Source organism: Chiloscyllium plagiosum, chromosome 5 (assembly GCF_004010195.1).
Source record: "Chiloscyllium plagiosum isolate BGI_BamShark_2017 chromosome 5, ASM401019v2, whole genome shotgun sequence".
Lineage (NCBI taxonomy): Eukaryota > Metazoa > Chordata > Chondrichthyes > Orectolobiformes > Hemiscylliidae > Chiloscyllium > Chiloscyllium plagiosum.
The window spans coordinates 70,078,182-70,094,098 of record NC_057714.1 but is presented as its reverse complement, the minus strand read 5'-3'; the positions used below and the strand labels follow the sequence as shown (position 1 = coordinate 70,094,098).

At 38.6% G+C, this 15,917-nt stretch overlaps 1 protein-coding gene across 1 annotated transcript in view; it reads right to left on the bottom strand.

Moving 5' to 3' along the window:
* Nucleotides 1–15,917, bottom strand: part of LOC122549981 (G patch domain-containing protein 8) — an 859,839-nt gene that overhangs the window by 841,108 nt on the left and 2,814 nt on the right. The window contains exon 2 of the mRNA XM_043690314.1: nt 413–476. Coding sequence (XP_043546249.1) covers nt 413–454 — 42 coding nt within the window. The 5' untranslated portion in view covers nt 455–476. The remainder of the gene's footprint in view (nt 1–412; nt 477–15,917) is intronic.

The following is a 15,917-nucleotide window of genomic DNA, read 5'->3' as shown; positions in this document are numbered from 1 at the left end:
ATCTTCCTTTCACCCTCAATTCTCGTTCTGACCACTTCACTTATTTTCGTCCTTTCTCACAGTTTCACTTCTCTCCTCCTGCATTTCCACCTCCCATTCCCTCTTTCCTCTTTTGTCCCCTTCCCCACTCTCCCTTCTTTTAAATATTAAATAAGTATACTCTAAATTCAGACCACTGTTAGAACTTGCTGAGTGCTGGGCTAGAGAACAAGGTAACAAGTAAAGTAATTTTATGCAGACATAAATGTAACCTAAAGAAGTGAATAATGCCAAACGTTTAGAGTTCTAGCCAACCAATACACAATTCATGCAGGATCCAAGTGACCTCTAGTGTGTAGCAGCAAGACTATCATCTCCAGCTCAAACCTAGGTAAAATGACATTTCTAAAACTGTCAGAAAATGAGCACATACCTTGCAGAGATTTTCCAAAGCTGTTACCAAACTTCCATTCATAATTCTGTATCAAAATGATGATCTGTGAAACAGGTTAGAGAATATATTTTTCAGCAATTTCAAATTTTTCATGCTTTGTAAACTATTAAAATGCAAAATAAAGTGAGATTTCTAAAAGCAAACATTCCAAAATGCTCTCAGGACCACAGAAAATCTTTCCCATGGACACAGCTCAGTATCACAATGTTGCATTTTCCCAATATAACCATTGAATAAATGCAGTGCGCTAAAAAATTAGTCATTTGATGCCATCTGTAAGGGAAATTGACAATCGATTTAGATTTGAAGTGGGGGAATAAATTGCTGTGAGAATTCCAGTAGTTAAGTAGCAGGGCTCTCAACTACCACTAAAAGGCTGCGTCACCAATCTTGCAGCCTTGGTCAAGATTTATGGTGAAACACATACATGAAGTATGTGAATGTGATTGTACTGAATGAGTCATGGTACAGGATAACTCACAATTTCTCAAATGAGCAATAGCTATAAATATTCTATGTAAAACTCAGAAATACAATCAGAGAGTTCATCACCAATGAGAAAAGATTCAGCCCCGCAGGTGAGGTAACTTCCAAATTTTCAAAATGAACTTGTCATTCACCAATTCGAATGGGAAGAAAATGAAGTTTTGTTAACATAAAGTACAAATTGGGAGGTTCACTTTCCCAAACAACCACGACTATATCTGCCAACTTCTGTTGTACATCGTGCAGGTGGTACATACTGTTGCTACTGAGCATTTGTGGATGTGGTGCCAATCTAGTGGGCTGCTTTGTCCTGGAAGATGTCAGGCTTCTTGAGCATTGTTGAAGATGCAATCATCCATGCAAGTGGGAATATTCCAACACACTGTGCCTTTTAGATTGTGGTCAGGGGAATCAAGAGGCAATTCCTGTTATTCACCACAGGATTGGTAGCCTCTCACCTGCTTTATTTGCCACTGCATGTATATAGCGAGTCCAAAGTAGTTTCAAGTCAATGGTAACCACCACCCCCCCCCCCCCCCCAGGATGAAGATAGTGGGGGATTCAATGATGGAAAGCAATGAAATTCAAGGAATAATGGTTATATTCTCTCTTGTTGAAGATGGTCATTGCCACTTGTGTGGTACAAACGTTACTTGCTACTTGCTAGCCCGAAGGATCTGAACATTATACAATCAATGAACATCCCCACTTCTGACCTAATGATGGTGGGAAGGTCATTGATGAAGCAGCTGAAGGTAGTTGGATCTGGGACACCACTCTGAGTAACTCCTACAGAGATGTCTTGCAGCTGAGACAACCTCCAACAACCACAAGCATCTTGCTATGGGTCGAGACTGAGGTGCTGAAAAAGCACAGCTGGTCAGGTAGCATCTGAAGAGCAGAAGAATCAAGATTTTGGGCATAAGCCCTTCATCAGGAATAATGCTGCCTGACCTGTGGTGCTTTACCAGTACAACACTCTCGACTCTGACCTCCAGCATCTGCAGTCCTCACTTTCTCCTCCATCTTCCTATGGGCCAGGTATGACTCCTGCTGCAGTTTTGAGTTTTCTTCCTGCTTCCCAATGACTTCGATTTTGCTAATGTTCTTTATGCCACACCCAAACCTTGATTTCAAGGCAGTCGCTCTCACCTCACGTCTGGAATCCAGCTGTTTTGAACCAAGGCCACAATCAAGTCAGGAGTTGAGTGGACTTGGTGGTATCCATAATGTGCCATGGTAAGCAGGTTGATATCACTGTGGATGAATGCTTCTATTATTTTACTGATGATTAAGAGTAGACTGATGGGGCAGAAATTGGCCAGGTTGGATTTGTACTGTTTTTGTATACAGGATATATCTGAGCAATTTTCCACAATGCTGAGCACATGCCAATGCTGCAACTGAACTGGAACAGCTTGGCTAGAGATGCTGTAAAATCTGGAGCTCAAGCCTTTAGTACTCTAGAGGGAATGTTGTCAGAGTCCATATACTTTAAATATCCAGTGTTTCCAACTGTTTCTTGATATCCTCTTAAATGAATCAAATGGTATCTGTGATGCTGGGGACCCTGGAGGATGCTGAGGTGGATCATTCTCTTGACACTTTAATTTACATAGGCATCAAACCATCGAGAGCAGGGTTTAAACTATATTTATTTTTTAACTACTGTTCTTTGTGAAACATTTGTGATGTCTGACTTTTGATTTTCAGGAGCTTATTTTTCATTCACACTGACTCTATTATCAGAACAAGCTGTCACTATGCAATGTTATTTATTTCATAATTTCAATCTTTATTTTTTGTTGATTTTTTAATATTGTTTATTCTACATAAAGATGGTGCAGCACAAGAGATTGTATGCGTACATATTAAATATTTAACTTGGAATCTATAAATTAGACATTTTGGTTAATTTATGATTTATAAGGTTTCATAACTTTGTTTTCATAATGGATCATGTGCACATTTCAATCAGTCCCTATTCTTCCAGCTTACACTCCTTCATTGCAGGGTATCAAGTTGATCTTTTGCAAAAATGCCAACATTAATCAGAAGCTCTTATAGTTTGGGATCAGCAATATTTTTATTGAACTGCTTTATTGAGGGTTTGTTCAGCCAGTTCCCTTAATGATGCAATAATGAGTACCATTGGAGCACTTGGTAATGTTGAAGTTTCACCCACCTTTGCTGTAACAGTGTGTTGTGACTTTACAATTTAATGATCAGTAGCTTTATCTTGCACTGCAAAGCCGTCTATTGGGAGCACAAGGAACTCAACATTCTATGAAATATAAGACACACAAATGTGATTCTCTATTTGTGAATGAATATCAAAAGCATGACCAAGGTCTGTCTTAGTTGTTGAAAGTTTGTTCCAATAATTTATTTGATTAGTGTAATACCCAATTTAAATGAAGAATTTTTCCCCAACCCCTCCCATCCCGACAATCCTGTTCTGCTCCCACAACCGCTCTGACACTTGGGTCCTCAAACCTTGCTCCTTCCTCTCATTATAGCATATAGCATCAATATGTACTGACTGTTGTGAATGGCCACTACGTTCCAGTGTCTGTTGCATCCCTACATGGCATCCTGGGGCTAGACAAAATGACTGCACCAGCACACCCAATCACAAGTTAGCTCTGTGCCACCCTTTCTGTTTCCCCAGTCACAAACTCTGTTTCTCGAATAGCAACAAGTGTGAGAGAGAGGGACCTTTGATTGGATGGGCCTGTCAGCTACTGAATTTAGCAGCAACCTCAGAACCCTGATACAGCATCTTCCAAACCAATGACCAGTACCATCTAGAAGGACTTGAGAACACCACCTCTTGCAAATTCTCCTGCATGCCACTCACCACCTTGATTTGGAAACATACATCCATTACTTCAGTACTGCTGTGTCAAAATTCTGGAATTTCCTTCCCAACCACTGTGGGTATTCCTTCACCAAACTGATGATAGCAGTTCAAGGCAGATTTTACAGTTCGGGGAGCAGACAGGAATATCTGTGGTCACAGACACAAATCCAGGATGGTATATTGCCTCCCTGATGCTGCTTGAAAGATATAATTGAGATCATAAACATCCAGTGTCAATCCTATGTCCAACAACATAGGTTGAAGATGAATGATATTGTGCACAAAGATTTTAGCAAGCTAGAAAGTATAGTCGTATGCTGGACAATGTGCTGAATAAATTAAATGGAGCAGATGAACATGTCGTTAGAGTGACAGTGCAGGAAGAAGGGCTTCAGATTCCTGGGATACTGGGAATTGAGTTACCAAGCAAGTTGCATCTCACAGAACGAAGACCAACAAACTGGCAAGACACTTTGCTCATACCATTGCTCAGGTTTAAACTAATTTAGCAGGGTGTGCTTGGAAAGCAGGATTTTTTTTACAAGTGAAAAACAAGGAATGTAAAGGATGAGGAGTGACATGTAGCACTACAATAGATACAGAAAGATGCTAGGTGGGGTCAAACTGAGAGGAAATACACCAAGATTTAGTTCAGATTTACAGCAAATTGATAGAAAGGAGGACTTGCGGCACAATGGTAGAATCCCTGCCTCTGAGCCTGATGCTCTGGTTTCGAGTCAGACTCCAGAAGTTGATGGGAAAGGCAAGTGCTTTCAGAATGTGGTCAAAAGATTGAGCATCAATTTGTTTCAGTACAAATAGCAGAAATTTCTGGTCAACCATACGAGGGAAAGAAATTGGAGCCTCTACCATCACTCAGGAGCAGACAGCGGTGGAGTGAGAATACTGCTGATCTCGTAATCCAGTGATCTAGGCTAATTATCTGGGGACAGGGTTTGCAGCAGGTATTGGAGTTTAAATTCAATTCATCTGGATTTGAAAGCTGGGCTTAGTAATTATGACAAATGAACCAATCATCAATTTCTGTAAAATCTATCTGGTTTACTGTGGCTAGCTCTGAAATGGCCCAAGCCACTCAATTCAGGGGCAATTAGGGATGGATCACAAGTGCCAACCTTGATAGTGATGCTCACATTCCTGAAGGAATTTTATAAAATCGTTATCCATAGCTCCTGGTGACAACATGCCTGTAAAAGTATGTGTTGATGCAGCAATCTGGGAGCCAATGGTTCAGTTAGATGGACGACTGTGGCAAATCATCATGGGGTTTGATCTCCATTCCAGCAGGCGTGGATTTTGGACCTGCTTCCTTGCTCTATACATGGGAGAGACAGGGATGCTGCTGTCTTCGGGCCCAAAGGTTGCCTTTTGTGATCACAGCTATAGCATCTGCAATCTTCTCTGTAGATGCTGACAAAGATTTTTAAAAAATAATATTCCCTACATTTCCTTATCATGATTAAAGTTTCCAGGTTACCATTCAAAAACAAAGTAAAGTCGGGTAACAAGATGGATCACTATAAGAATAGGAAGGTAGTACCACTTGGATTTAGACTTTGGAGTTCAGCTGAAGCCAGTTGAGGGGCCTTCCAGCAAGCTGACCTCATAATTTACCTTGGTAAAAACAGGGTAAAAACAAGGACTGCAGATGCTGGAAACCAGAGTCTAGATTAGAGTGGTGGTAGAAAAGCACAGCAGGTCAGGCAGCATCCGAGGAGCAAGAAAATTGATGTTTCGGGCAAAAGCTCTTCATCAGGAATAGAGGCTGGGTGCCCACCCCCACCCCCCTCTCATTTATCTCTCCACTCTGCAGACACCCTGTCTCTACTCCTGATGAAGGGCTTTTGCCTGAAACGTCGATTTTCCTGCTCCTTGGATGCCGCCTGATCTGCTACACTTTTCTAGAACCACTCTAATCTAGACTCATAATTTACATTGTTCGTTTGTAATGAAAGACCTATCAACATTATGATATTCGACTTCAGAACTTTAATAACTTCATGGATTGAAAGAATCCACAATAACTCTTTCTGGAATAAACTATTTTCTGAGATGAAAGGGCCAAGCAAAGATTGTTATAAAGGAACCAAAATTGAAATGCTGATTAACCATCCCTGGGCAGAAGAAGTCATAGGAACATAAACAAGCTCCCGGGAGAGAGAGGAGGTAATGTGCCTTGATAATTTACTGCCTCCTGACAAATTGATAATTAAGACTGTCTGCAGAAAGAATATCCTGAAGGAAAGGGATTAATTGCAGGAGAAGTTGTTTCAAACAGACAGCTAACACTGAATGTAACATGGAATAGGGAAGTTACTCCTGATAAGAAAGGAAGTGATAGACTTGAGGTCTCCAAAAGTGTAATCAATGTTGGGGATGAAAGAATTGCAAGCATTATTAATAATGTCACACCACACACTTGAAGGGGAGGAAACTGTATAAGAATTCAACACCAGAACAATTCAGCAGAAAACTTCAAAGAACAACACTGCACAAGGATCAAACCCTAGACACTTCCAGAGACGAAAACTATTGGTTGACTTGTAGCTAAATTCAACGAGGTAAAAACAATGACTGCAGATGGTGGAAACCAGATTCTGGATCAGTGGTGCTGGAAGAGCACAGTAATTCAGGCAGCATCCGACGAGCAGCAAAATCGACGTTAGCTAAATTCTACCATTAATCGGGTAATAGCCAAGTTGAGTTGTGAGACTTAGTTTGCTTACATGCAATAAAGTTTAAATCATGTCAGTACTTGATTGTCTGTGAGATTTATTTAATAAGTGGCCAAATTAAAGGTAACTTGTGGTGATTTACCCACAACATCATATTGTCATTATGGCACAGAAGGGGCAATTCCATGCTGGGCCTCTGTGTACAGCATTTCAGTCAGTCTAATTTTCCTGCTACATTCTGGTAGCCCAGCAAATATATTTCCCTCATGTGCCTATCCAAGTTACTTTGAAAATCATTCAACATCTCTGCTTCCAGGTCATAGTGACACATTGCATTAAAAGGTTCTTCCTCATTGTCCCATGCTTCTCTTACCCAAAAACCTTAACTTTGTCTTCCCTATATGCCAATGGGCACAGAACCTAAATTTGTCATAATCTTATACACTTGGATCAAGTCCATACATATATACAGAGATAATTTTTAAAAGAAACAAAGAACTGTGATACTGGAAATCCAAAACAAAAACAGAGATTACTGGAGAAAATCAGCAGGTCCAGTAGTATCTCTGGAAAGCAGAATTAAAGTTTTGGATCCATTGACCCTTCTTCAGAACAAGGAAGGATCATTTTTGTATAATAGATATTCCCTGGTCCATTACTTCAGTCAGAAGTTTCAAACAGATTCATCAGGGATCAGCTTATCTTTACAAATCCATGCTAATGCTCACTGGCTGGATAATAACTTTTCAGTTGTTCACTCACAGAATTCTGCAGAAGAAAATCTGCTATTCTTACCTGGTCTGGCCTACATGTGATTTCAGATCTACAGCAATGTGGCTAACTCTTAAATGCCCTGTGGGCAATTAGGTTTGGACAATAAATGCTGGCCTACCCACATTCTGTGAATGAGTAAAATCTCCCTCCAATATTCAAGGGTACTATCATCACTTAATCTCCTTCAAACAACATCCTGGGGGTTACCATTTACCAAACAGCATAAAATTACAAAGGGATATTTACAGATGAAGTAAATTAGTAAAACTGTGGCAGATGGAGTTCAATGTAAGCAAGTGTGTGGTTATTTATTTGGACCGAGAAAGGACAGATCAGGCTACATTCTAGTTGCTATGAAGTTAAATATAGCAGATGCCCAAAGAGACTTGGGGGTTTAGATACATAAATCTTGAAAATTTCTGGTCTTTATATCTAGTGAACTGTTATACAAGGGCACAGAGTTAAGTTACATTTTTCCAAAACCGCAGTCAGATCCCACTTGGAGTACTGTGAGCAGACTTTAATAAGGATATACCTTGAAGAGAATACAATATAGGTTTACAAGAATGATTCTTGGACTTCAGAGGAAAAGTTATGGGGAGAGATTATATAAGTTAAGCCAATATTTTCTAGAATTCAGAAGGCTAAGGAGTGACCTTATCAGAGTCATTGACGTATTAACAGGAAAAGACAGAGTAGATAAAGATAGACTATTTACTATAACTAGGGGGCATGGTCTAAATATTAGGGCCAAAACATTCAGGAAAGATGTGAGGATGATGGTAAAGTTTGCAACTCTCTTCCATAAATGGTATCATTGCTAGATCAGTTGTTAATTTTAAAAGTGAAATAGGCACATTTTAGTTAAGGAAAGGTATTAAGGGATATGGGCTAAATGGGATATATGCAGTTAGGCCACAGATCAACTATGATCTCATTGAATTGTGGAACAGGCCAGGGAGGTTTAATGGCCGTTACCTGTTCTTATGTTCCTAGAAACTGAACAAGAACCAGTTATATAAGTAACATATCTAAAATCCTGCTGTGAGTAACTCACCATCTTGAATCCACCATCTATAAGGCACAAGTCAGAATTTGTGGTGGTAGAGCTTTTCTGGCTCAAGTTTGCAGTGGCAGCCAATTAAGAGGCTACTTTAGGTTTACCATGCAATGGAGAAATGAAGCATTAATACTCCCTGAACAATGTGAACAGCAATCCACACAATGACTCCTTTCATAATGTTCCAAAAGGTATTGGCACACAACAGGCTAGTCTGAAATGGAGGAGAGACAAGGAAGGGCTGTACTACAATTTATAGATACCGTCTTGGAGATTGTATTGTCACAGAATACAACGTGCACAAAACAATCTGTTTCACTGGCACAATGACTCTACTGGAAGCTCTCAGTATTGTTCCAAATACAATTTTCCTGTCAACTAGTAATGAACCCTAATAAGTTATTTTTGATTCTGTTATGAAAACAATCTCATTATTCTACATCCAAAAGTAACAATTGGAATGGTACATTCACAACAAAATATTAATCATTATATCATTCACAGAACTGCAGGAAGGACTGGGGATTGAAACCCATCAAGACAATGCAGAAGTCATAAATTCTGTCATTAAGACAAGTGTCATTGTTTCTTAATTACGTCAAACCTCAACAAGCAATAAATAATAAAGAAAGAAATGTTTAAAATATGGAAAAGCAACTCAACATTAAAGATTTATAAAGAAAGAACTTGCAATTACAAGAATATTTTCCCATTTACAGGATATTGCAAAGTACAACTTATTGGAACCTTATTTCTACTGGATGAAAAGAAACATGAGACCATAACACTATAATACATAGGAAAAGAAACAGCCAATCGAGTCTGCTCACATTCAATGAGATCATGACTGATCTGATAATCCTTAAAACCTTTCCTATCTTTACCCCCATAATCCTTTATTCCCTTACTGATTAAAAATCTGTCTATCTCAGTTCTGAATATGCTTAATGACCCAGACTCAACAGCCCTCTGCCGTAAAGAATTCCACAGATTCACAACCCTCTGAGAGAAGAAATTTCTCATCATTTGTCTTCAATAGATGATCCCTTATTTTGAGATTATGTCCGAGATACTCCCACAACAGGAAACAACCTCTCTGCATCTACCCTGTTAAGCTCCCTAAGAATTCTGTATGTTTCAATGAGGTGTCCTCTCAGTCTTCTGAATTCCAATGTATACAGGTCCAACTTACTCAACCTCTCCTCATAAGACAATCCCTCCTTACCCAGAATCAGTCTAGTGAACCTTCTCAGGACTACCTCCAATGGCAGTGTATCTTTCATTTGATAAGGAGACCAAAAATGTCCCTAAAGATCCTTGTTGTTTACTTAATGCCACTTGTACAGAGGGATATTCAACTCCCTTATCCAAGTCACAAGAAAAGTGGTCTTTTTATTTACTCTGAATGGTCAATAACTAGTTAACGTAAATTGAAGATCATGACCAAACAACAGAAATATGAAGGGAGAGGAAAGGACATTTTATTTTAGATCAGGAAGATCAGATTTTGATCAGGAAGAGATGGATAAATCTGCGATAAATACTTGAAAAAGAAAAAAATAAATGAAATAGGAATGGAGAAAAGATAGGATGATGCTATCAATGACAAGCCTTCTCAAAGCCAGCATAGGTATTATCACTCAAATGAATACCTTCTAAGTTATAAAATACTACAATTTGAAAGGATGTTAACTTGATCCAGAAACTACCACCAGTAATAGAGGCAATGCCTAGGAGGCCAGTGAGGGAACCAGGGAAAGTAGGACCAAGGTATTAACTAGGGCCCACCAGAATTTTGGTCTAAACAGGCAAAAAAGACAAATCCTGAAGACCAGTGGTGCAGCAGACTGGAAGTCAGTAAACCAATGAACTACAGCCCAAAAACTAAAAGGATAAATCATGATTTAGCTTTCTTTTTCTCTTTATATTTGCCCTTCGTTCCCAGTTTCCCTGGCTTTCTTCACCATCTTCAGAGTCATGTTTCTTCTGGGGTTTTTTCTGGGCTCACCTCTTTCTGTTGCCTCTTGATCTGTTTGACTCCTGGATGAATCTGATTGATTTTATGTAGATGATGCTGCCTCCTCATGGTTAGTAAATTGTGAATTTACTGTCACGAACGATAGCAGGAATGTCAGCAGATGGAGGCTTCCGTCATCAGGCATGAAAACACAAAATTAACTTGCTTCAATCTCAGGGTGCTTAGCTTGATTGGACAGCACAGACCACCAGCTTAAAAACTTTATTTAATTAAACTTCACCCTAGAATTGTGCTAGTTTTAAGATTTAAGTGCTTCAGAAAATGTGAAAAACAAGCACACTGTACTTTTCTATAGAGCATTACAAATTGATTCAGTGCTGTAACTTGGTGATAAACAAATAACTTTCTTTAATACGCTTTATGGAAAGCATAGTATTAAGCGATGTACCAATGTGAATAAACAAATGATGCTACTATGTGAAACACGAAACTGACAATGGTGAAGTCACCACTGTCCTATGAGACCATACCGCTGCTGCCTCATTAGAAAGAGAGATGACCAGTGGTGATTCAACCTAAGAGTTACCCACACCTCAAATTAGGGCAGAGGTTGAGAAAGAGAGTCCTTCATGGTAACCTCAGCCAATGCAGGAATTGAACCCACGCTGTTGGTATCACTCTGTATTGCAAACCTGCGGTCGAGCTAACTGGCTCCACAAAACTGATCCACTCTAGAGGATGCACATAAAGGATTGAATCTTCCTCTCAATAGTGATCAAGATCACAACAGAAGCATTAGGGAATTGGCCTGGTGAGATCTACTGCTATTCCACCTTTGACTTCTATCTCATTACTTCCAATAGGACCATCACTGCCATCCATTTGACTAATATTTTGTTCAGTGTTTTGAATCAAAGCAAAATTACTGCTATCATTGGAAATTTGATGTCTGAAGACTGAAAACTCTGGAAATACTCAACAGCTCTGGCAGAATCTGTGTTGAGAGAAACAGCTAATGTTTCAGATTGATGATATTTCATCAGAAATGGGAACAGGTAGAGATGGAATAGGTTTCAAGAAGGGCACATGGGATAAAGAACAAAGACAAAGTGATAGGATGGTGGACAGGAAAAATTAAATGACAAAAGGAATGATAATGTAAGGCCAAAGCGAGTGGTAATGGGACAAGAAAGAAAAAGCCTATCTCGAGGAGGAATGAATAGCTGAATAATGAACATTTGTCAACCAAAAGCTAAAAAGAGAGACAATCAAGAGCAAAAGAAATAAAACAATTAGTTAATGTTTTGATGTTTATGGTTTTTGCCTTGGAGGGAATTTCTGTACTTGTCTCATTTTGCCTGTCTCAGGTGTCAATTAATTAAATGTTAACAATTCTGGACTAATAGCATGTTATATTAAGGGGATTATTTCAGTCATTGTTTAATTCAAAATGCAACCTATTTCTGAATTCTTTAAAATGGAGATGTCAGAATCAGGAAAAATATTATTAATGGATCAAGGTTCAAGGTTCAAGAAACTGTGTAAGCACAGCCAATTTATAAGGACAGAATGAATGCTTTGTTCATATTATAGTATCCATAATATGATATGAATGGAAAGAAAATAATAAACAAAGGACAATTATTTTCCAGTCAACAAACTGTTAAATTGTAAGGAACTGGGCCTCAGAAAATTCTTCCATTTGTGCATAATAGTCTCTTTCTTTCTCTTAATCTCTGCCTTGCAGGTGTTGTTAATTGAACTGTCTGTATCATCCAATCAGCAAAGCACAGATTAACATTGGGTGAAAATTACAACGCAACTGTTCCTTCCACAACACGCTGGTCTACTCTTCAATCCAAACAGCTTTCCCCTTCCTCTGGTATTTGCCTCAATTGCAAACATAGGATACAAAATCCCTGACCTTTCACCTCTCTTTCCAACCTTCCAGGATCCCAAACACTCCTTCCTGATGAAACTAAAATTCAGATAAATGTTTTTCAATTAAGGACACTGCTTTCACTCCTCAATTTAGTGTCCTTTACATTGAGAGATCAAGTGGATGTTCATTTTGGGTGTTCATTTTGTTGAAAGACTTTGCTCAGTTTAGAAGCATGACCTTCTCATCACTTTCATTCTCCACCTTACATTACACTCTCTACCCCTGTATTTTTGCATTTACATAAAACTCAACTGAAATCGAAGGAACACCTTTTGTCTTTTGATTATACACTTTGTCACTTTCAAACCTCAACAATTGCTTTAAATAATAATTGCCACTCTAATTTTCTTGTACAATTAATGTTGATAATTATTCTTATGTCATTGTTTACACATTTATACCTTTCCCACTTCTGTGATTTGATTCCTTTTTGTCACATTCACATCTCCTTTTGATTGGCTTCATCATTCTTGTGGGAGAATCCAGAACTAAGGATCATGGTTAAGAATGAGGTTGCCCACTTTAAACATAGATGAGGATTTTTTTCTCTCATGGAGGATTATCTCCAAAGGTACTGGAAGTCATTGTGTCAGCACATCCATCAACATGCATGGAACCTCAGAGCTGAGGGAACAATAGATATATTTCAATTTCAAAATGGCCTTAAATGGCACACGGTATTGTAGACTCTTGCCTGAGCAGAATCAGGGGATATGTGGTTGTAGCTACAACACAGAAAAACAACACAAAGATTAAGGGTAAGTACTTAGATTGCAAAAGGTGGGAAATGCTGTTCCACAGGAATTCTTCTTGAAATCACTGTTGGAAACAATTTGCATAAATAATTTGGATTCTGGAGAAACAATTTCAAAATTTACAGTTGACATGTGGCTGTTAGATAATGTTTTTGTGGCTGTTAGATAATACTGAGATTAAATGTGACAAAATATAGGAAAACAAGAATAAATTTACAGTATACATGTGTAAATGGCAAATGAATTTCATCTGTGTACTGTATGTTTTGGTCGCAAGAATGAAGAGGCCAAATATTGTTGCCAAAATACAAGTCCAAAAGGGGTAGAGAAGTAAAGGCATTTAGAAGTACACAAATCAATGAAGTAGTGACACATGTTAATAAAGGCCTTTCTTAAAAAAAGAAAATCAAGTACTTGTTTTGTTCCTAGATGGGATAATGTTACAATATGGATTATTAGTTTTTAACATCCATCGTGCTTTTATTACTGAAGACCACTACACACTAAAATCATGTTTAAAAAGGAAGAAACTTGGAACAATAATGACTTCAGCAATCTCCTGACTACATATTGAAGCAAGTTCAGGAAAGATGGTAAAAACAAAATTGTCTAAATGAAATTACCACTGTTTTTCTATAGAGACTTCAATAGAGACTGAAACCAATCAAGTGAGTCAGCTGTCAAGAACCCACATCTCTTGATTTAATTTATACTTGAATCAGAAGATGCATATATCGGACATGAAAGGGGCTCTATGCAATGATCCAGATTGGAAAGACAATGGAGCTAGACTCACAAACACACAAGTGAACCAGTGTCAAGAACAGAAAGATTCTAGCTTTGTTTTCTTCTCATCAACTTGAAAGTCAATACTGGTGATAACACATGTCAAAGAAATACCTATTTACCAAGAACTCAAGAATGCTGCAAACTTCACTACTGCTGCAAATTTCAAGTCACCAACTAAACAGTTGCAATCTCAATTTCAATTATAACGAGGACTTTAAAAACTTTGTAAACGGCTTATCTTACATCTTCATATTATACCATACACTCTCCCTTCTTAAACTTTATACCAGCGTCTGCTACATATTGTAATCTTTTTCAAGGTTTAGAAAATAGTAAAATTCCTTTTTCCTTCATTCTAGAAAAGCTTGCCCTCGGCTCCTTATTCTGATCTAATGATTATGTTTTGATTGGAGCTGTGCACTAAAAAGACATAAAAAGCTGTATTGCAGCCACACAATGGTGCTAAAAGGAGAAGAGCCAATTCACCCCTTCTCACCATGTTAAAGCAATATCATAAGAAAAGATGAGCAGTGAAAAAAACATATACAGAAACGCTGCTAGATTACAATATGTACAATTATAAACTCCACACAATACATATCATGTAGAGGTATTGAAAATGATGCAAACAGAATCTGAAGTACTATATGATACTAAAACTGAGTGGACGTAGCAATAAAACCTGAACAGGTTGTCGGTCTTTACCAATCATGAAGGCTAAAGGGTGATCTCACAGAAGGTTTTAATGTTATGAAAGGATTTTGATAGGTTAAACATAAATATTATTGGTTGAGGCAGACTCCAAACCAGAGCTCTAATAATGTAAAATAACCACTAATAAATCAAATAAGAAATTCAGCAGAAACCCTTACAGCCAAAGAATGGTTGGAGCTTGTAACACACCACCACAACATGCAGTCATGGGAACCAACACTGACATACTTCAAGGTAGGCTAGATAAGGTAGTGAAGAAAAGAATAAAAAGAGGTTGCGTTGATGGGATTGAGTGGAGAGAGGTGGGGGGTCTGTGAAGTTCGAATGCCTGTTCTTTGCATGTTTTGCTTTCTTTATTGGGATGTGGGAAGAAGCATTCATTGTATGGGAACCAGAATCCACAGAGTGAAGCACAATGGCAACATGGAGAATGGTTGCAGCACGAAGAGAGGAACAACAAGTAAAGGTTAAAGAAAACTTACCGCAGGTACTGACATTTTTTTATTCTACTGGTGCACCAATGAAAAACTAGGAGCAAAATCAAAACTAGGAACCAAAGAAACCGGGGAGGAAAGTTGTTTAACTGAGCTCTATTAGACCCATGAAACTCTTCAACAAAAATAGCTATTGAGAAGGGGATTAAACCTTAATCTAAAATGGAATGAAATAAACATTTGAAAGGATAAATGAAAAGATCTGGGGAATGGGATTACAGGAGTAGATGTCAGTAACAGGAACCAAACTGTGTCCTCTTCTGCAGTCATTTCTATACGTTTTATGAACTCTGTTTTACTACAACCAATCTCAAGATATGGTTTAGAAAATTTGCCTTTGAACTGGGCTTAGGACAATGTGTACTGTGAGACGTGACCCAGAAATAGAGTCATAGAGTCATAGAGATGTACAGCATGGAAACAGACTCTTTGGTCCAACCTGTCCATGCCAACCAGATATTCCAACTCAATCTAGTCCCACCTGCCAGCGCCCGGCTAATATCCCTTCAAACCCTTCCTATTCATATACCCATCCAAAGGCCTTTTAAATGTTGCAATTGTACCATCCTCTGGCAGCTCATTCCATACATGTACCACCCTCTGCGTGAAAAAGTTGCCCCTTAGGTCTCTTTTATATCTTTCCCCTCTCACCCTAAACCTATGCCCTCTAGTTCTGGACTCCCACACCCCAGGGAAAAGACTTTGTATATTTATCCTATCCATGCCCCTCATAATTTTGTAAACCTCTATAAGGTCACCCTTTGAGGAGGTGACCAAGCATGTGGATGAGGGGAGAGCAGTGGATGTAGTATACATGGATTTTAGTAAGGCATTTGATAAGGTTCCCCATGGTAGGCTTATGCGGAAAGTCAGGAGGCACGGGATAGAGGGAAATTTGGCCAATTGGATAGAAAACCGGCTAACCGGTCGAAG